The 16693-nt window shown below is 42.7% G+C and overlaps 1 protein-coding gene and 1 non-coding gene across 2 annotated transcripts; one reads left to right on the top strand and one right to left on the bottom strand.

Moving 5' to 3' along the window:
* Positions 1 to 12592: 12592 nt before the first annotated feature.
* On the bottom strand, positions 12593 to 13564 carry LOC106413293. The gene has a single exon (XM_013854092.1). It carries the CDS (start codon positions 13562 to 13564, stop codon positions 12593 to 12595), a length of 972 nt encoding a protein of 323 aa, XP_013709546.1.
* LOC125593656 lies at positions 13233 to 13339 on the top strand. Its single transcript, XR_007329556.1, has one exon. It is a non-coding gene; the product is annotated as a small nucleolar RNA R71 (small nucleolar RNA).
* Positions 13565 to 16693: the final 3129 nt, after the last annotated feature.

Here is a 16693-nt window from a genome sequence, read left to right as displayed (position 1 = left end):
GCAAAAACAGATTGAACTCGAAAATCCAAGAGATTAGAACCAAAAAGTAGTGACAAACGATTGAGAGATGAGAGAGTTGGTTTTAGGGTTCTATCACTTTAAGGGAGAGGAGTTGCGGCAAGTGGGGAGTAAGTAGGGAAGTGGAGTGGGTTAGCTTTAAATAGGCAAACCCTTACCGCTTCCTCTTCTCATTAATGTTTTTTTTTTGGAAGACTTACCTGGGGGAACAACTTCTCTCCAGCGAGAACAGTCGATGGATCGTTCCTCGGGGAAATATCCGGTTTTCTTTTTTCTGAAACAAAAATTCAAAACATACTACAGAGGAATTGAAATGAGAAACATATTTACACTTACCGGTGCGTTGTCTCCCACCATGCGCTCGATTTGAGCCGATTAGGCTGTGGAGGGATCGCTTAAGGGAATTTCTTCACCTTTTGTGATTGTTGTTTCAGCAAGGTAGGGCTTGAGACGCTGACCATTAACACAAACTCTCCTCCATTCGTGTCTAGCAACACAACTGCTCCATAGGATCGGACCTCCTTGATGGTAAACAGTCCGGACCAGCTCGACTTCAGTTTTCCAGGGAACAGCTTCAGCCTAGAGTTGAAGAGCAGGACTTGATCATTCTGTTCGAAGTTTCTGCTGATGATCCGCTTGTCATGATTAGCCTTGGTCTTCTCCTTGTAGATCTTTGAGCTCTCATAAGCTAGATGCCTGATCTCCTCTAGCTCGTGGATCTGGATAGAGCACCTTTCCTTGGCAGATTTGATGTCGAAGTTGAGCAGTTTGACAGGCCAGGCCGCCTTGTGCTCTAGTTCCTCCGGGAGATGTCATGACTTGCCATAGACCAGGTGATAGGGAGTGGTCCCGAGTGGTGTCTTGTAGGCTGTTCTGTAAGCCCACAATGCATCATCCAATTTGAGAGACCAGTCCTTGCGTGTAGTGCCAACTGTTTTCTGCATAATGCTTTTGATCTCTCTATTAGACACTTCCACTTGGCCACTTGTGGGAACCAAAATTCGCACTGTCGATTTTCGTTTAAATTAGGAATGTTAGGAAAACCCTAATTTCCCAGAGGTCCCGGATATCTGCCATACCACACGCCAAGCAATCAGAACACGAAATAAAGACGAGAAAGATAAGAAATCGTAAAAAGAGAGCAAGAAGAAGTCTTATTCAATTTACGCATGAGCGTTTACAACAAGGTAGGAGCCTCGGCTACGAGAGCTGTCGGCGAGTTCCCTAGTTCTAATAACCTAACAATGCAGAACCTAGTTGAGTCGCAACTCGAAATAACAAAAACGAAAAGTTGCCTAATTGCTCTAAGTGCTAAATTTGCTCTGAAAAAGTACTTCTTTGTGCCTCTTGCTCAGGACTCCTTATATACTCCCTCCAAGGTCGGTTTGAGCTTTTTCCTTCCTGCTCTTAAGCCGTCATAACTCGAAAATGGAGATATTCCATTTTTTCCGATCTTCATGATTATCCGTGGAAACTTACCATTTATCTGCGGAATTTTGACATTTATCCTTTCTTGCGTACTAAGTATAAACCGCCATAATATCTATGGGCTTTTCCTTAAAAAATCATAAGTGGTTTTCTAATCGCGTTATAGACCTATTTGGGCCGTCTTTCGATTCGAAACATTTATCACGCTTTTTATCGAAAAGAATGAACTTTCCGCAATTTTTATCGTAAAGTTTAAATGATAACTCCAATCGATGGGAGTGAGAAATAATATGACTGCAGTACATGGGAGCTAGCATTGAGGAACATACGAGAATGCACGGATTTGGGTCGTACCCGTTGATCAATGTCCCAGACCGTTCGGTCGCAACGTAGCGACCGGGTCCGCGACGGATCGGTCGCTACGTAGTGACCAAACGAATGGTTTGGTCGGTCGCTACGTAGCGACTAACTCGATTGCGGATCGGTCGCTACGTAGCGACCAACTCGTAGCGACCGACCGAATGGCTTGGTAGGTCGCTACGTAGCGACCGACCGAGAAGCTTGGTCGGTCGCTACGTAGCGACCGACTCGTTGAAGATCGGTCGCTACGTAGCGACCAACTCGTAGCGACCGACTCGTTCGCGGCAGCGACCGACCGGATGGCTTGGTCGGTCGCTACGTAGCGACCGGCTCGTTCGCGGGTCGGTCGCTACGTGGCGACATTGTTTGGATCCTTTTCCGATGTTCCATGAACGTGTTGTTGGGCTTCGAGTGTTTAGGTTCGATGAATGAACCAAGATTAATGCAATATTTCACTGCAAGATTCTTCGTAAAAGTAATCTTTATGAAGAATACGTTTCGAAAAAACGTTCATGCTGATTTTTACGGATATTTGGATGTTAACTTCGTCGTGTCCGTTTTGACCCCAACAAATATTTTTCGGGGACTTTCAGACATTGATTCCGTCGTGACCGATTTTGACCCCAACAGTTAGCCCCCCAGCTCGTTAGAACCATGAGCTTCTAGCTTGGCAAGTTAGGCAAGTTAGGTAAGTTAGGTGGAATTAATGGTTGAAAGGGTCTGTGGTAAGTGGTCTTCTCGCACTTCTAAGAGTGGAACGCGATAAGATTGGGGCTGCGCCTTATGACGGCTGCCTACGTACCCATGTTGAAGGGATCAAGCCTTTCGTAGTTCGTCTTGAAGTTAAGGTTCTTATGACATGTTTTCCAGCGAGATCTTTACGGTCTACTTTATATGTAGAGGTTATCAGACATGTTGCTGCTGATGGAATTTTATATGGGTGTAGAGGGAAAACTACGAGTTGTCATCTCGTAATCTAACTTTGTGTGAACTGCTATATGCGTGATCTGTTTCGAGAGGTTTCTGCAGTGTGTAAACTTGCAGAATTTTAGAAAACGCTCGAATATTGGCCAAGAGACAAATTTTGGGATCTCGTATATGGGTGTTTCATACTATGCCTAGAGATGATACAGACCAGTGTGCTGGGTTTTAGGAAAGACCTAGGTCTAATCACGGCTTTAAGGGGTGCGATGACTACTTCAACTTACGTTTCCCGTATCGTTTTCGAACTGATTCCATCCCGCTTTAAGGTCCGTGATATGTTCTCGGCTTACATGACTTGTATGGTAGGAATCGAGCATCTCTTCGAGGACAATTTTTAAGTCTCCCGAAAGTGCTGACCAAAATTTCGGATTTTTTATATATAGCGCTATTACCCTTGTGTCGGGTGTACGAGAGCTATCTCTGCGAGATGGCTAAGTCTGTTTAGGGCGTTAAGAGTTTGTTGTGAGCAGCAACAAACTGATTGGTAGATATTCCCGTTTTTGAGTCTTCGCGAAGAATACGAGTTTGAGAAGATGTTAGTATGTATGAATGTTTGGTTTTCCAAGAAGGTGCCTTTATCGAGGAAGGTAATTTTGTCAAAAAATGGTTCTTCGGGCGTCTGCGACGTTTCGCAATGCTGAAGATTGATTTTTTCTTTCGTATGCCGCGTTTTGTGCTTGAAATGTTCGCGGGCTTGAAGATGTTTCGCGATATTGCAAGGGTCTAGTCTTAGCCCTGCGTTTGAGAAACATTCTAGTTTGTCTACAGATGTTCACAGCCAAAATTATTGTTCCTATTTGGATGCTAATAATTTGATTTGCGATCGAGCAATTAGGACTGAGGGGTCGCGTAAATTTGTCCATGAAAAGAAGCGTTTTCCTTCATAGTGCTTTGTGAAGTGTTGGCCTTCCGAGATCTATTTCGTGCATTTTTGAGGATGTTTCATATAGCTCTAGAAGCTTTGTTACGAATTTTTCCTTACATGCCGCGTATTATGGGTAAAACATAGCGGGCTTAAAGTGAATTGTAGAATGTATCGAACTTGGTCGATTGTCGACATGTTTTGGTTTTCCGTTAACCGTTTGGTTGTTAGGACTGAGTTTCATTACGAAGAATTTATCATATGGTTTCCGACTCTAGGCTATACGATAATTATTCTCTTAATAGTCACACGACGTTTTTAGACAAATCGTAGATTGTCGTTTAGCTATTAAGTGATGGAGCGATGGTTTCTCAAATAGTTTGGCTTGGCGTGAAGGATGTGTTCACTCAGATAGCCAAGGATGTTGTAGGTCAAGGATTAGACCATGGTACTTTAACAGTTAAGGTCATGTTAGTTTACGATTGTCCTTAAAGGGGATGGCAAATTCTTGTTTGGACCTTTATTGGAAGGCGTAATTGACCGAGGGCCAAAGAGCGCTTGTCGAGATTGATAGGCTAGGTTTGCTAGAGTTATCCGTGTTAAGATGGCTGATAGTCATAGAAACAATTCTATGCTTTAGGTTTCAGTTATACGATGAATGTTTCGTATAATGTTACCTATAGTCTTATGAAAATTGATTCGTTTTTGTCTGAGGAAGACGTAGCCTAACAGGTTTTATACAGAACCAGTGCAGAGTCAGTTGCGGGACGATTGCCTGCTCGGATGTGACCGAGGGGAACGAAACGCAGAAGCCAGTGAGCCGCATGGCTAAAATATGAGATCTATTAAATCGTAATGCGAAGAGATCTCTCTTTAGATTGGTCATCCAAAGTAAGATTTTACAGCTTTGTGTTTGCTATACAAAATATACTTCTTCATAAAACCAGTTATGTTTACTTTCAAAAGTTTCTTCGTAAGACTTGGTCTGATTGTACGAAGGATTTTTCGTGTAAGTAATGGGGACCGGTTTTACGAAGATTGTAAATCGGTGATATGTATACACATGTCAAAGTAGCGTTGTTTCTGCTGTGATTTCGATCTTAGGTGAAAGTTGCTTGGAGTTACTCAAGGAGTGTTACCGAAGTTTGTTTCACTACGATCTAGTCGCAGAACGTTTTTCATTGGTTTTTTTTAGAGGATTCTCATGACACATCCATTTCTGGAACGAATTGGTCAACCAGAGGTAGATCTAGCCAACGATCGGGAAGAAAGTGTTCCCTTTAATGTGCTCAATGCTACATTTATTCTTGAGTTTTCTTCGTCACAAATGTTCACGATGCTTTTCCATGACTTACTTGGTTCAACGGAAACTGAAAGAAATGCTTTGGTGCTTGAAGATTTCTTGTAGAAATTTTAATACAAAAATGGCTTTATAAAGCTGGAAAGGGCTTCAAGACTTTGGCTAATCGTCGAGTTTCAGTTTGATATTGGTGCATGTTTTCTATACGCATGATTGCGACAAGAAATGTTGTATAGTCTTTTGAGATATGTTCATGATCGTCTGGATATGTTGCTAGCGTTTAGACGAATTTTAGATTGTCGTTTGCTTTTTTGGGACGATTTATGGAGGCATCGTATTGCCTATTGTTGCGAGAGTTTGCTTTGACGAAAGTGTTTTCTTGATGACAAGGCAAAATTTTTATACAAGTATAGTATATGTACCTACTCCGCCCCCCCTTTTTTACGAAAGAAAATGGTTGAACCGATACTTTGAAGAGTTTTGTACGTTTCTTCTTCCGAGGATTGGAATGATCGACAGTCTTGGTCAATTTAAAGACGACGCTGGGACTGTGAATTGGATGTTGACGACTTGGGATATGTCGGCTTTAAGAAAATCGGTTGAAACAAATCTGTTTTAAGAAAATCGGCTTTAGTTCTTTCTTTTTTTAGGAAGTGATCTGAATATGCGTGGCGATCGTTTCTCGATTTTCAGAGAGTTTAGAACGGTTTGCAAGATCTGCCTGAACAGTCATGGAACAATTCGCTAGACTATCCACCTAGGTTTTAAGTTCCTTAAAGTTCTACGGCAGTCTCAAAGGCGTTTCTATTTCTTAGTAATTTCCTACGAAAATTCCAAGCCTGATTTCAAGTCGGAAATACCTTAGTTCTCTCGAAGATTCGGGTTAGCCTCTTCTCCGTTTTGCTTGCTCATTTTCCCTTACTCTTTTCGTGTCTGTCGGCCCATTTCGAATAGCAAGAATATTGATTCTTCCTGGACTACTCTACTTTCCTGGCCGTGTTGAGGCTGCTGCCAGTATTTGCGGTTTTCATGTTCCATGTTTCAATCTTAGTATCATTGCATTTACGAAAATGAATGAGCATCTCGTGATTTTTTGCGTTTAGGAATAGCTAGGGATGATCAAGAGGTGCCAAGGAAGACTTGCTAGGTGATGAGATTTTGGCGACAGATCGAGTCGTGAGAGGAAGGATGGTGAGACCGTGGAGGGAGGTGGATGGGCGAATTTTGATTCTCGGATTTCGCTCCATCTCTTTCCTTTTCCGAGATTCTTTTTCTATTGTTGTTAGATTTTCGAAGGTTGTCAAATGTTGCCAACTTTAGTTTTACGAAATTTTTTTCGAAAAATAATATCGAGTTTAATTTTACGAAAGTTACTCCGCAAAATGTTATCGATTTTAATTTTACGAAAGTTGTTTCGTAAAAGGTTGTCGAGCTTAATTTTTGCAAAGGTTATTTCGCAAGATGTTGTCGAGCATAATTTTACGAGATTTGTTCCGTAAAGAAGTTTTCAAGTTTTGGTTATACGAGAGCCGTGACGAGGTTAATTATTGCAACCAAACTTAATCAGAAGTTTTTCTCATATCCATCTGATTGATCCGTGGAAATTTCGAGTAGTTTTTTCGGATTTGTTACTATGAAAGTGATACTTGAATTCTTACGTAACCTTAGGCTTCAGAAAACGTTTTAGCGGTGGGGATACGATATCCCGTTTTGCTTTATTTAGTCTTCGTCAGCCGTTTTAGGTTTCGAGTGATTCTATAGAAATTAACTTTGTTTCTCTGAAAGTTATTTGGAAGAAGTACAGCCGTGGGGATTTCATAACCGATTTGTTGCGCTTCCTTTTTCTACGATAAATCTAGGGTTTTTCCGAAAGATATTCGGAAGAAGTAAAGCGGCAAGTTATGTACCCGATTTGCTGTGCTTCTTTTTTTCCGCGACTAACCTAGGGTTTACCGCAAGATAGTCGGAAGAAGTACAGCGGCGAGTTATGTAGCCGATTTGCTGTGCTTCCTTTTTTCCGCGACTAACCTAGGATTTTTCGGAAAGATAGTGGGAAAAAGTACAGCGGTGCGTTATGTAGCCGATTTGCTGTGCTTCCTTTTTTCCGCGACTAACCTAGGGTTTTTCGGCAAGATAGTCGGAAGAATTACAATGGTGAGTTATGTACCCGATTTGCTGTGCTTCCTTCTTCCGTGATTAACCTAGGATTTTTCTGCGGTTTTGGGGAGAGGAAGTTACTTTTCCGAAAAGTTTTCGGGAAACATGTTTTGGTAAAACCCTTACACGTTGAGATTTCTTTAGTTCGGTAATGAGCCAAAATTACGGGGTTTGATAAAATTTATCGTTTCCCTTTATGTTTAGAAAGGGAAATCGCGAGCTCGTTTCATTGCACTTCATGTGGCGAAAAGTCGCGGCAAAGTTTTCGATTTTTTCAAGAACTGTGGCGTTTGCGTAAGCGTTGGCCATAGGAGCAGTGGCGGCTGGATTTGTCTTACCTGTGTTGTTGCAAACTGCAATTTTGTCTTTCGTATTTCCAGACATTGTTTTGATCAAGGGTTTTGCGGCTATGAGTTAGAGTAATCCGTACCCCCCTCCTACTAGCGCCAAACTGTGGGAACCGAAATTTAAACCGTCGATTTCCGTTAAATTAGGAAAGTTAGGAAAACCCTAATTTCCCAGAGGTTCCAGATATTTGCTAAACCACACTCCAAGAAACCAGAATACGAGAATGAAAATGATGAAAATATAAGAAATCATTAAATGAGAGCAAGAAGAAGTCTTATTCCGAATTTGCTTATGAGCGTTTACAACAAGGTAAGAGCCTCGGCTACGAGAGCTGTCGGCGAGTTCCCTAGTTCTAATAACCTAAGACTGCAGAACCTAGTTGAGTCGCACCTCGAAATAACAAAAACGGAAAGTTGCCTAATTGCTCTAAATGCTAAGTTTGCTCTGAAAAAGTTCTCCTTTGTTCCTCTCACCCAAAACTCCTTATATACTCCCTCCAAGGTCGGTTTGAGCTTTTCCCTTCCTGCTCTTAAGCCGTCATAACTCAAAAATGGAGATATTTTATTTTTCACGATCTTCATGATTATCCGCGGAAACTTAACATTTCTCTGCGGAATTTTGACATTTATCCTTTCTTGTGGACTAAGTATAAACCGCCATAGTACCTATGGGCTTTTCCTTAAAAAATTGCAAGTGGTTTTCTAATCGCGTTTTAGGCCGTCTTTCGATTCGAAACGTTTATCACGATTTTTATCGATAAGAATGAACTTTCCGCGATTTTTATCGTAAAGTTTAAATGATAACTCCAATCGATGGGAGTGAGAAATGATATGACTGCGGTACATGGGAGCTAGCATTGAGGAACAGACGAGAATGTACGGATTTGGGTCGTACCCGTTGATCAATGTCCGAGACAGTTCGGTCGCTACGAAGCGACCGGGTCCGCGACGGATCGGTCACTATGTAGCGACCAAACGAATGGCTTGGTCGGTCGCTACATAGCGACTGACTCGATTGCGGATTGGTCGCTACGTAGCAACCGACTCGTTCGCGGGTCAGCGGCCGACCTGATGGCTCGGTCGGTCGCTACGTAGCGACCGTAGCGACCGGCTCATTTGCGGGTCGGTCGCTACGTGGCGACCTTGTTTGGATCCTTTTGCAATGTTCCATGAACATGTTCTTGGGCTTCGAGTGTTTAGTTTTGATGAATGAACCAAGATTAGTGCAATATTTCACCGCAAGACTCTTCGTAAAAGTAATCTTTATGAAGAATACTTTTCGTAAAAACGTTCATGCTGATTTTTACGGATATTTGAATGTTAACTTTGTCGTGTCCGTTTTAGACCCTAACAAATATTTTCCGGGGACTTTCAGACATTGATTCCGTCGTGACCGATTTTGACCCCAACACCACTTGTTTGAGGGTGATATGCGGTTGCAACTTTGTGCTTGACACCGTTCTTCTTCAAGAGCCCTTGGAACACTTGGTTGACGAAGTGGGTGCCTCCATCGCTTATGACCACCCTAGGTACTCCAAACCTTGGAAAGATGATTGATTTGAACATCTTGGTCACAACACGCGCATCATTAGTGGGGCTGACTATTTCTTCTACCCACTTTGAGACATAGTCTACCACGACTAGGATGTACTCGTTCTTGTACGAAGGTGGGAATGGTACCATGAAGTCAATCCCCCAACAGTCGAACACCTCGATCGCGAGTATGAAGTTCTGAGGCATCTCGTTCCTCTTGCTGATGTTCCCTTGTCGCTGGCATGAATTGCACTTGGAGATGAAAGCTTGAGCATCACAGAACATTGTGGACCACCAGAAACCGGCTTGCAAAATATTTGAGACGGTTTTGAATGTTGCAAAGTGCTCGGCATAAGAGGAACCATGATAGTGATGTAGTATCCCTGGAATCTCAGCTTCAAGAACACATCGTCGGAACACTCCATCTTTGCAGTGTCGATACAGGAACGGTTCATCCCAAAAGTAGAGTGTTGCATCCCTCATAAACTATCTCTTCTTATTACCAGTAAACTCAACTGGTTTTTTCTCCGCAGCTAAAAAATTAGCTATCTCAGCAAACCAAGGCAGGTGGGAATATCTCTTCTTGATCGCAGCCAAATAGTGTTCCGGCTCTGCAGAACATTCTGCGGCAAGAGTATCCTGAGTGTTCTCGATATACAGACCAATCGGGTAAACGTGCTACTATGGGAGATTGTCATCGAGAGCGGTCTCTTCGTCGATTTTCATTCTGGAAAGATTATCTACGACTCCATTCTCAATTCCCTTCTTATCCTTGATCTTAAGACCGAATTCTTGGAGTAGAAGAATACATCTCAGTAGGCACGGTTTGGCATCTTTCTTGGTCAGAAAGTACCTCAAAGCTGCATGATCTGTGTGCACTATCACCTTAGAACCTACTAGGTAGGACCTAAACTTCTTGAAAGCATATACAATGGCTAAAAGCTCATTCTCGGTTGTAGCATATCGGCATTGAGCTCCGTCCATTTGTCATGCTCGCATAGTAGATCAGGTGCAGTTTCTTATCTTTCCGCTGTCCCAGGACTGCTCCCATTGCGATATCACTTGCATCAGTCATGATCTCAAAAGGAAGGTCCCAGTTTGGAGGTTTAACGAATGGGGCACTGATCAGGGCTCCTTTTATCGTGTGGAAAGCAGCCAAGCCATCGCTATTGAACTCGAACTTGGTGTCCTTGCAGAGTAGCCTAGTGAGTGGTCTTGCGATTTTTGAGAAATTCTTGATGAACCTCCTATAGAAACCGGCGTGTCCCAAGAAGCTTCTGATTCCTTTGACTGTGGTTGGTGGCTGCAAGCTCATCATCACCTAGATCTTTGCCTTGTAAACCTCGATCCCCTTCTCAGAGATCTTATGTCCGAGAACAATCCTATCTTCGATCATGAAGTGACACTTCTCCCAGTTAAGTACCAGATTTTTCTCCTCGCATCGGTGCGACACTCTGCACAATTTTTTCAAATAGACAAAAAAGGAGCTTCCATAGACAATAAAGTCATCCATAAAAACCTCCATTATGTCCTCAATCAGGTCAGTGAAAATAGACATCATGCAACGTTGAAAGTTTGCAGGAGCATTGCCGTATGGGCATGTGAACGTCGTCTTCTCTTGATCATCTGAGTGGATTGGAATCTAAAAGAAACCTGAATAACCATCTAAAAAGCAATTGTATGGGTGGTTAGCCAATCTTTCAAGCATTTGATCAATGCAAGGAAGTGGAAAGTAATCCTTGCGAGTCGCAACATTCAACTTACGAATATCAATGCACATGCGATGTCCAGTTACAGTTCTAGTAGGGATCAATTCATTCTTTTCATTTGTTATGACAGTTATTCCACCTTTCTTAGGAACTACATGAACATGGCTAACCCAATTGCTATCAGAGATGGCATAGATTACACCAGCCTCTAGAAGTTTCATTATCTCTTTCTTAACAACATCTTTAAGATTCGGTTTAACCTCCTCTGATGCTCTACAGAAGCCATTGATTCATCTTCTAGATGTATTCTATGCATGCACAAATCAGGTGAAATGCTAGAAATATCAGATAGAAAATACCCTAATGCCTTACGATACTTTCTTAGCTCACACAAGAGTTTAGAAGTCTCAACATTATTTGGCTCAGAATTCACAATGACAGGATAGGTGGAATTTGGTCCCAAGTACGCGTACCTGAGCCCCGTAGGGAGGGATTTGAGCTTGATCTTTGGGGCTTTCAGCTCGCTCCATGGATCATCGAGTTGTATGTTCGGCTTGGTTGTTTTCTTTGGAACTGATGTTCCAACTGTACTGCTCTGATTGCTTTCGTGTTTCTCCACGAGACTTAGATAAGCGGCTAGGTTATCCATGCTTTTGGCAGAATCAAGCATCTTGTTGTAGCCATCCGCATCCACGCTTGTGATGTTGTGCTCAGTCTCAGCTCGGATCAGGGTTAGTTCGAGTGGGTCATTAGTTAAGATTTCCTCAATCATTCCCTCTTGAGGGAACAGTGCCTGATCTTCGTCTTCAACTGAGTAGGTCTGTGCATCTATCATCGGCCTCCAGCAACTTGTTCATCTCAACCTTGATTGCAATATCTCTGAGGTGAAGATTAATCCTTCCTTGTCAAACATCAATAATCGCACCAGCTGTGCATAAGAAAGGACGCCCCAGGATGAGTGGATCTCTTTGTTCTTCGTCAAGCTCTAGAACCACAAAATCTTCCGGAACAAAGGTGTTGCCTACTCGGACATGGACATCTTCCAGAATACCCACCAGTGACAACTGATCTATCCGCGAACACCAGGGAAATTCTTGTTGGTTTGAAATCAGTGAACCCTAGTCGCTTTGCTACAGAATAAGGCATTAGGTTGACACTGGAGCCCATAACGCAAAGAGAACAGGCGAACATTGTTTTCCCAATCTGTATCGAGAGAACAAATTTGCCTGGATCACCCAATTTCTTAATCGGCCTGTTCTGAAGCACAGCACTGCACTCCTTCGAGGCCAACATAACCTCACTATCTCCAGTTATTTTTCCTGAGACCAAACCCTTCATCAAACTGCGCATAGAAGGTATCATCTGGATAAATCAATCAGAGGTAACTTGATAGTTAGATCCTCTAGCATCTTTTTACACTTCATCTCCTCACGATCCTTCCGAGACTTCTTCGCGGGAACAAGGTATGAACCTTAGGGGTGTATTCGCGTGTAGGAACAGGCTCGATAGGTGTGGCGGCATGGGCTGGATAAGTCTCAGCAGGCTGCTCCGTTTCCTTGTCAGAGAGAGGAGCAGTTTCGGATCGGGGTTGCTCGCCTTCCTTTTGCTTGCCCTTCTCTGCCGCTGTTAGCTTCTAAGGGGCCGCATCTGGTAGACTCCATCCACTCCTCAGTTCAACTGCACTGTATTCCTTAGGATTCTTGTCGGTGTTTCCTGAGAGAGTACCTTGCGGCCTCTTGACGCTCTCGGCTGTCTGAGCGATCTGAATGTCCATCTGCCGCATATGGCTAGCCACATTGTCATATTTGGTGCTCAGGTCCGTGAACATATGGTTCATTCTGGAGTTGATGTCTGTGGTGACCTGGTTCAACGCTTTTCCTTGAATTTGCTGACCCTAGAGCAGCTGCTGCATCATCGTCGCTAGACCCTTCATCTCGTCTTGTGGAACAGTCGTAGGTGCAGGACTAACCTGTTGAGCAGTCTGGTGCTTTTGGTTCTGGAACTGGTTATGCTGCGCCTGGCTCAGAATATAAGTTCTTCCTTGGTAACCCTTCTGATATCCCGTGTTCTGTCCTTGATTGTTCTGCGCATTGTCAACTGGTTTGTCCAGTTTAGGGTACGCAAAGAGTTGGGGATTGCTCCTCACGCTAGGGTTCAGGTGGTAGTTCTTGTACTGCCATCCTTGTCCATTTACGTAGCTCACTTCTTGTTGATCGTCCACAGTGTTGTCTGCTTCAGGTGTGACATCCGAAGCACTGTTTTCTGATGCGGCTTCTTCCATGATGAACACTTGGCTCAGATTGCCCTTTATCAGCTGATCAACCTTTGCCGCTAGATCGTCTATGCTGTTAACGCATTTGGAGAGATCGTTCTCCTTGTTCTTGTTGAGTGAGCTTGACGCCATATTCTCGATCAGTGCGAATGCACCTGGTGTTGTTTGAGTCATGAAATCTCCATTACTCGAGGAGTCTAGAGCATTACGAAACTCATAGCTCACTCCATCATAGAACACTTCCGGTATGTAATCGTCCTCAAACCCATGGGTACGGCATTCCCTTTGGTATTCCTTGTAACGCTCCCAAGAATCATAGAAAGGCTCGTCAGTCTTTTGCTTAAAATTGGAGATCTTATGCCTTAGAGCCGCGGTTTTGGACTTCGTGTAAAAGTGACTTAAGGACGCTGCTCGGACCTGTTCCCATGTAGTGAGGGTACTGGTCGGGAGAGAGGCTAGCCATCGAGCCGCTTTCCCATCAAGAGAGAATGGGAACATGGTGCATTTGATGTAGTCTGGTGGCACTCGATTTGCACGGAGAGAAGTTGCTGACTCTCTCAATATGGTCCAACGGAATTTTAGCTGCGAGACCATTGAACATCATTTTCTGCACCAGGCCGATCAAATCAAGCTTGATCTCACAATCTTGTCGAGTGCAAGGAGGTGGGTTGATGGCGGAGCGAGTGGTAAGGAAGTTCCGCGGGAGGTTCCGCTCTCTGATGGGAGCTCCTTGTTGCTTGGCGAGCAGCTTCTTGTGTATTGATGGTCTGTTACATCTGCTGCATCTGTTGTTGCATGAGTGCCATTGTAGAAGTGAGATCATCATGGCCTCTATTATCAGCCATTTTGGTGTCAGTAAACCGCGGTTGTTGACGGTTCTGTCGTTCTAATCTTCCGAGTACTTCGTTGCTAAGCGTGAATAATGGTCCTTGTGCGTTGCTCCGAGTATGTCTACTGGTCATGCACCTGGATCATTAGATGCAATAAAGAGAGAAAAGCAAGTTAGATATCTTAGACTATATATAGAACTGAAAAATAATGGTAAAAAAAATCTGGTCCCCGTCGCAACGGCGCCAAAACTTGATACACTAGAACTGAACTTTTCCTACTGTCAAGTTAACAGTGGTAATTGTAGTGTTTAAGATTCAATCCAGATGACCAGTCTACACTTTATTCTTATGATTTTTCAACTTATCTAAAACTAATAGTGGGGTTTTGATTTAAGTAGTGACGTGCAATTAATCTAAATGATTGCAAAGAGTAAATTCAAATTAAAGAGAAGCCAGTCTAGGGTTTCACATTGGGTGTTGATGCTAAACCAAACATTTATTCAAGCGCAATGCAGCACAATCTAGAACACGGATCACTCAGGTAAAGCAGCCCACTGTCATGATGCGGGTCCCTTTGCGGATCGACCTTGACGCCTAAACTCTCGTTTGGGCCAGGGATCGACTGCAAGCAATAGAGATCAAGTCCGATAAGTTCACCGAGCACCCTAATATCTACTTTCGCTGACTAGGGATGCTCGGCTCATTCATCCAATATCAAGTTATCTACTACACGGTTAATGAGCAGATTAAACCTAAGATCTAGCAGTAAGTGATCAAGTTAAAGCTAGCATTAAGAACATGGATGAACAAAGACACAATGTGTTCGCTTATTTATGTTTAGATTTCACGACCAACAACCTAGAACCCTAGACAAGCTAGCCGACTACTCAGTAATTAAACAAGATTAACAAGACATAATAACTGAATGATACTGCGTATAATTCCAAAGAGAAATCAATAGGATTCAGAATGATCTTTTTGGTGAGAAGAGGAGCCGTCTCCCTTACAATAGCAAAATCCATTAATGAGTCTTAGTCTTCTTGCAAAACTAGCGTAAAAAGAAAATAAAGATAGGGATGGCTTTTTATATGGAGGCGCCATCAACTTCAGAGGAGGGAGTAAGTGATTAGGGCAAATCTTTGAAAGATATGGAAACTTCCATAAATGTCGGGAACAATCGCCTGGCTGCTCCTTGTGGGATCAACTGTCAGACTGTTCCGCATGATTGTTCCGCGGGGAAGGCTCCAATTCTTTCTCCTTTCTTTATGCTTCTTCCTTCAACTCTTTAGCCTACTCCAGACCTGAAATGACTCGAAAAGGACTGGACTAACTCATTAAAACATTGAAAAAAAGTTAGAAAACATATGTACAATGGTGCCAAAAACACCATATATCATGACGCATAAGCTCGGTATATATAGGTTTCATCTCAAAGTCATCCCTCTCAGCAACAATAATAGCATCAGGGATTGTAGTCCCCTGTGTATAAATAAGTTGTCTTGTACTGCTCCGAGCGCGACCTTCATTGTCTCTTAAGATCCCATTCTCATCAACCTTTAGTATGAGCACTTCAACCTTCTCTGTCACCACGCAAGTAGTGTCGGTCGAGACTTAATGAACATTGTTGTGATGAACAGTGTCAGGATGAACAGTGTCGCGATTAACAGTGTCAGGATGAACAGTGTCATGATGAACAGTACCCGGATGAACAGCGTTGATCGATGTGGGATGAATAATTTCGATCAACAACGAATGAACAGTGTCGATTGACGCGATATGAACAATGTCGAGGTGAACAGTGTCGGGGTGAACAGTCCCAGATGAACAGGGTCGATCAACGTCGGGGGAACAATATCAATCGACGGTCGAATTTCTACGATGTTGATCGCTGCTTGGAGGGTGTCGACTACCCTTTTAGTCTGATGGATCACACATTTCAAATCCAGTTGCTCTACCAGTAAGAGCCATATTCCCTTGTTGATTTTGGTACTCATATGTATGTACCTGAAACACAAGAAAAAAATTTCTGTAAATAAACTATAATTAAAAACCTAGACAAAATCCTACACCTAGTCTAATGGTGATCAGACTCCCCGGCAACGGCGCCAAATTTGATATGCTCAAATTAACCTTCAAGCTACTCTCTCAAATAAGAGGTTCACTGTAGTACTTGAGGATCGTATCCACAGAGACTCGAAGTTTCACACAATAGACTTTAGCTTCAGATTATGTTAGGTCAAATAATATAAAGTAGTAAATATAACAGAACAATGTGAACAAGGTAGTTGTTCGATTGATGGGTGAGTTGTTTGTGATGGAAGGATGGTTGCTAGACTTAGGGTTTCATTCAGGTTATAAGAACTCAATCTATATATGCTAAGGGTTGATCCTAGAACTCGATTTCAATTAGTAAGTAATCCAGCTCCCGCATGCAATTAATAATCATATGAATAAGTACAATGTTCCAGCTCTTGCATGTGAACAACGATCGAGTGTCGATCGATACTATTGACTAGTTATCGATCGATACTATTGACTAGTTATCGATCGATACAAATGTCTGTGTCGATCGACACTTCCTTAAACAAGTATTTTCGATATGTTAACTAGATTTCTAGACCAGCTCTCGCGTGTATCTAACAACCTAGCTAAGCATGAATAAGTTCAGGTAATAAACCAACTCTCGCGTGCAGCTAGCTATCCTATGATCAGGTTTCTAGTTAATTACTCAAGAAACAAGCAGTAAGAACGATCCTGTGAAGGATACAATTACCACCCTAACAATTCTAGATATTGTTAGGCGATTTTTGTGTAGGATCTTTGTGAGTACTACGGAACGATGGACAAGGCTGGTATTTGAATAGATTACGTGAATGTTTATAAAGAAGTAAGT

This window comes from Brassica napus, chromosome C9 (assembly GCF_020379485.1).
Source record: "Brassica napus cultivar Da-Ae chromosome C9, Da-Ae, whole genome shotgun sequence".
Classification (NCBI taxonomy): Eukaryota; Viridiplantae; Streptophyta; class Magnoliopsida; order Brassicales; family Brassicaceae; genus Brassica; species Brassica napus.
This window is presented reverse-complemented; position numbering and strand designations above follow the sequence as displayed.

Coding starts and splice junctions, on each gene's coding strand:
- LOC106413293 (XM_013854092.1), bottom strand. CDS start 13,564: ATGGTCTCGCAGCTAAAATTCCGTTGGACCATATTGAGAGAGTCAGCA.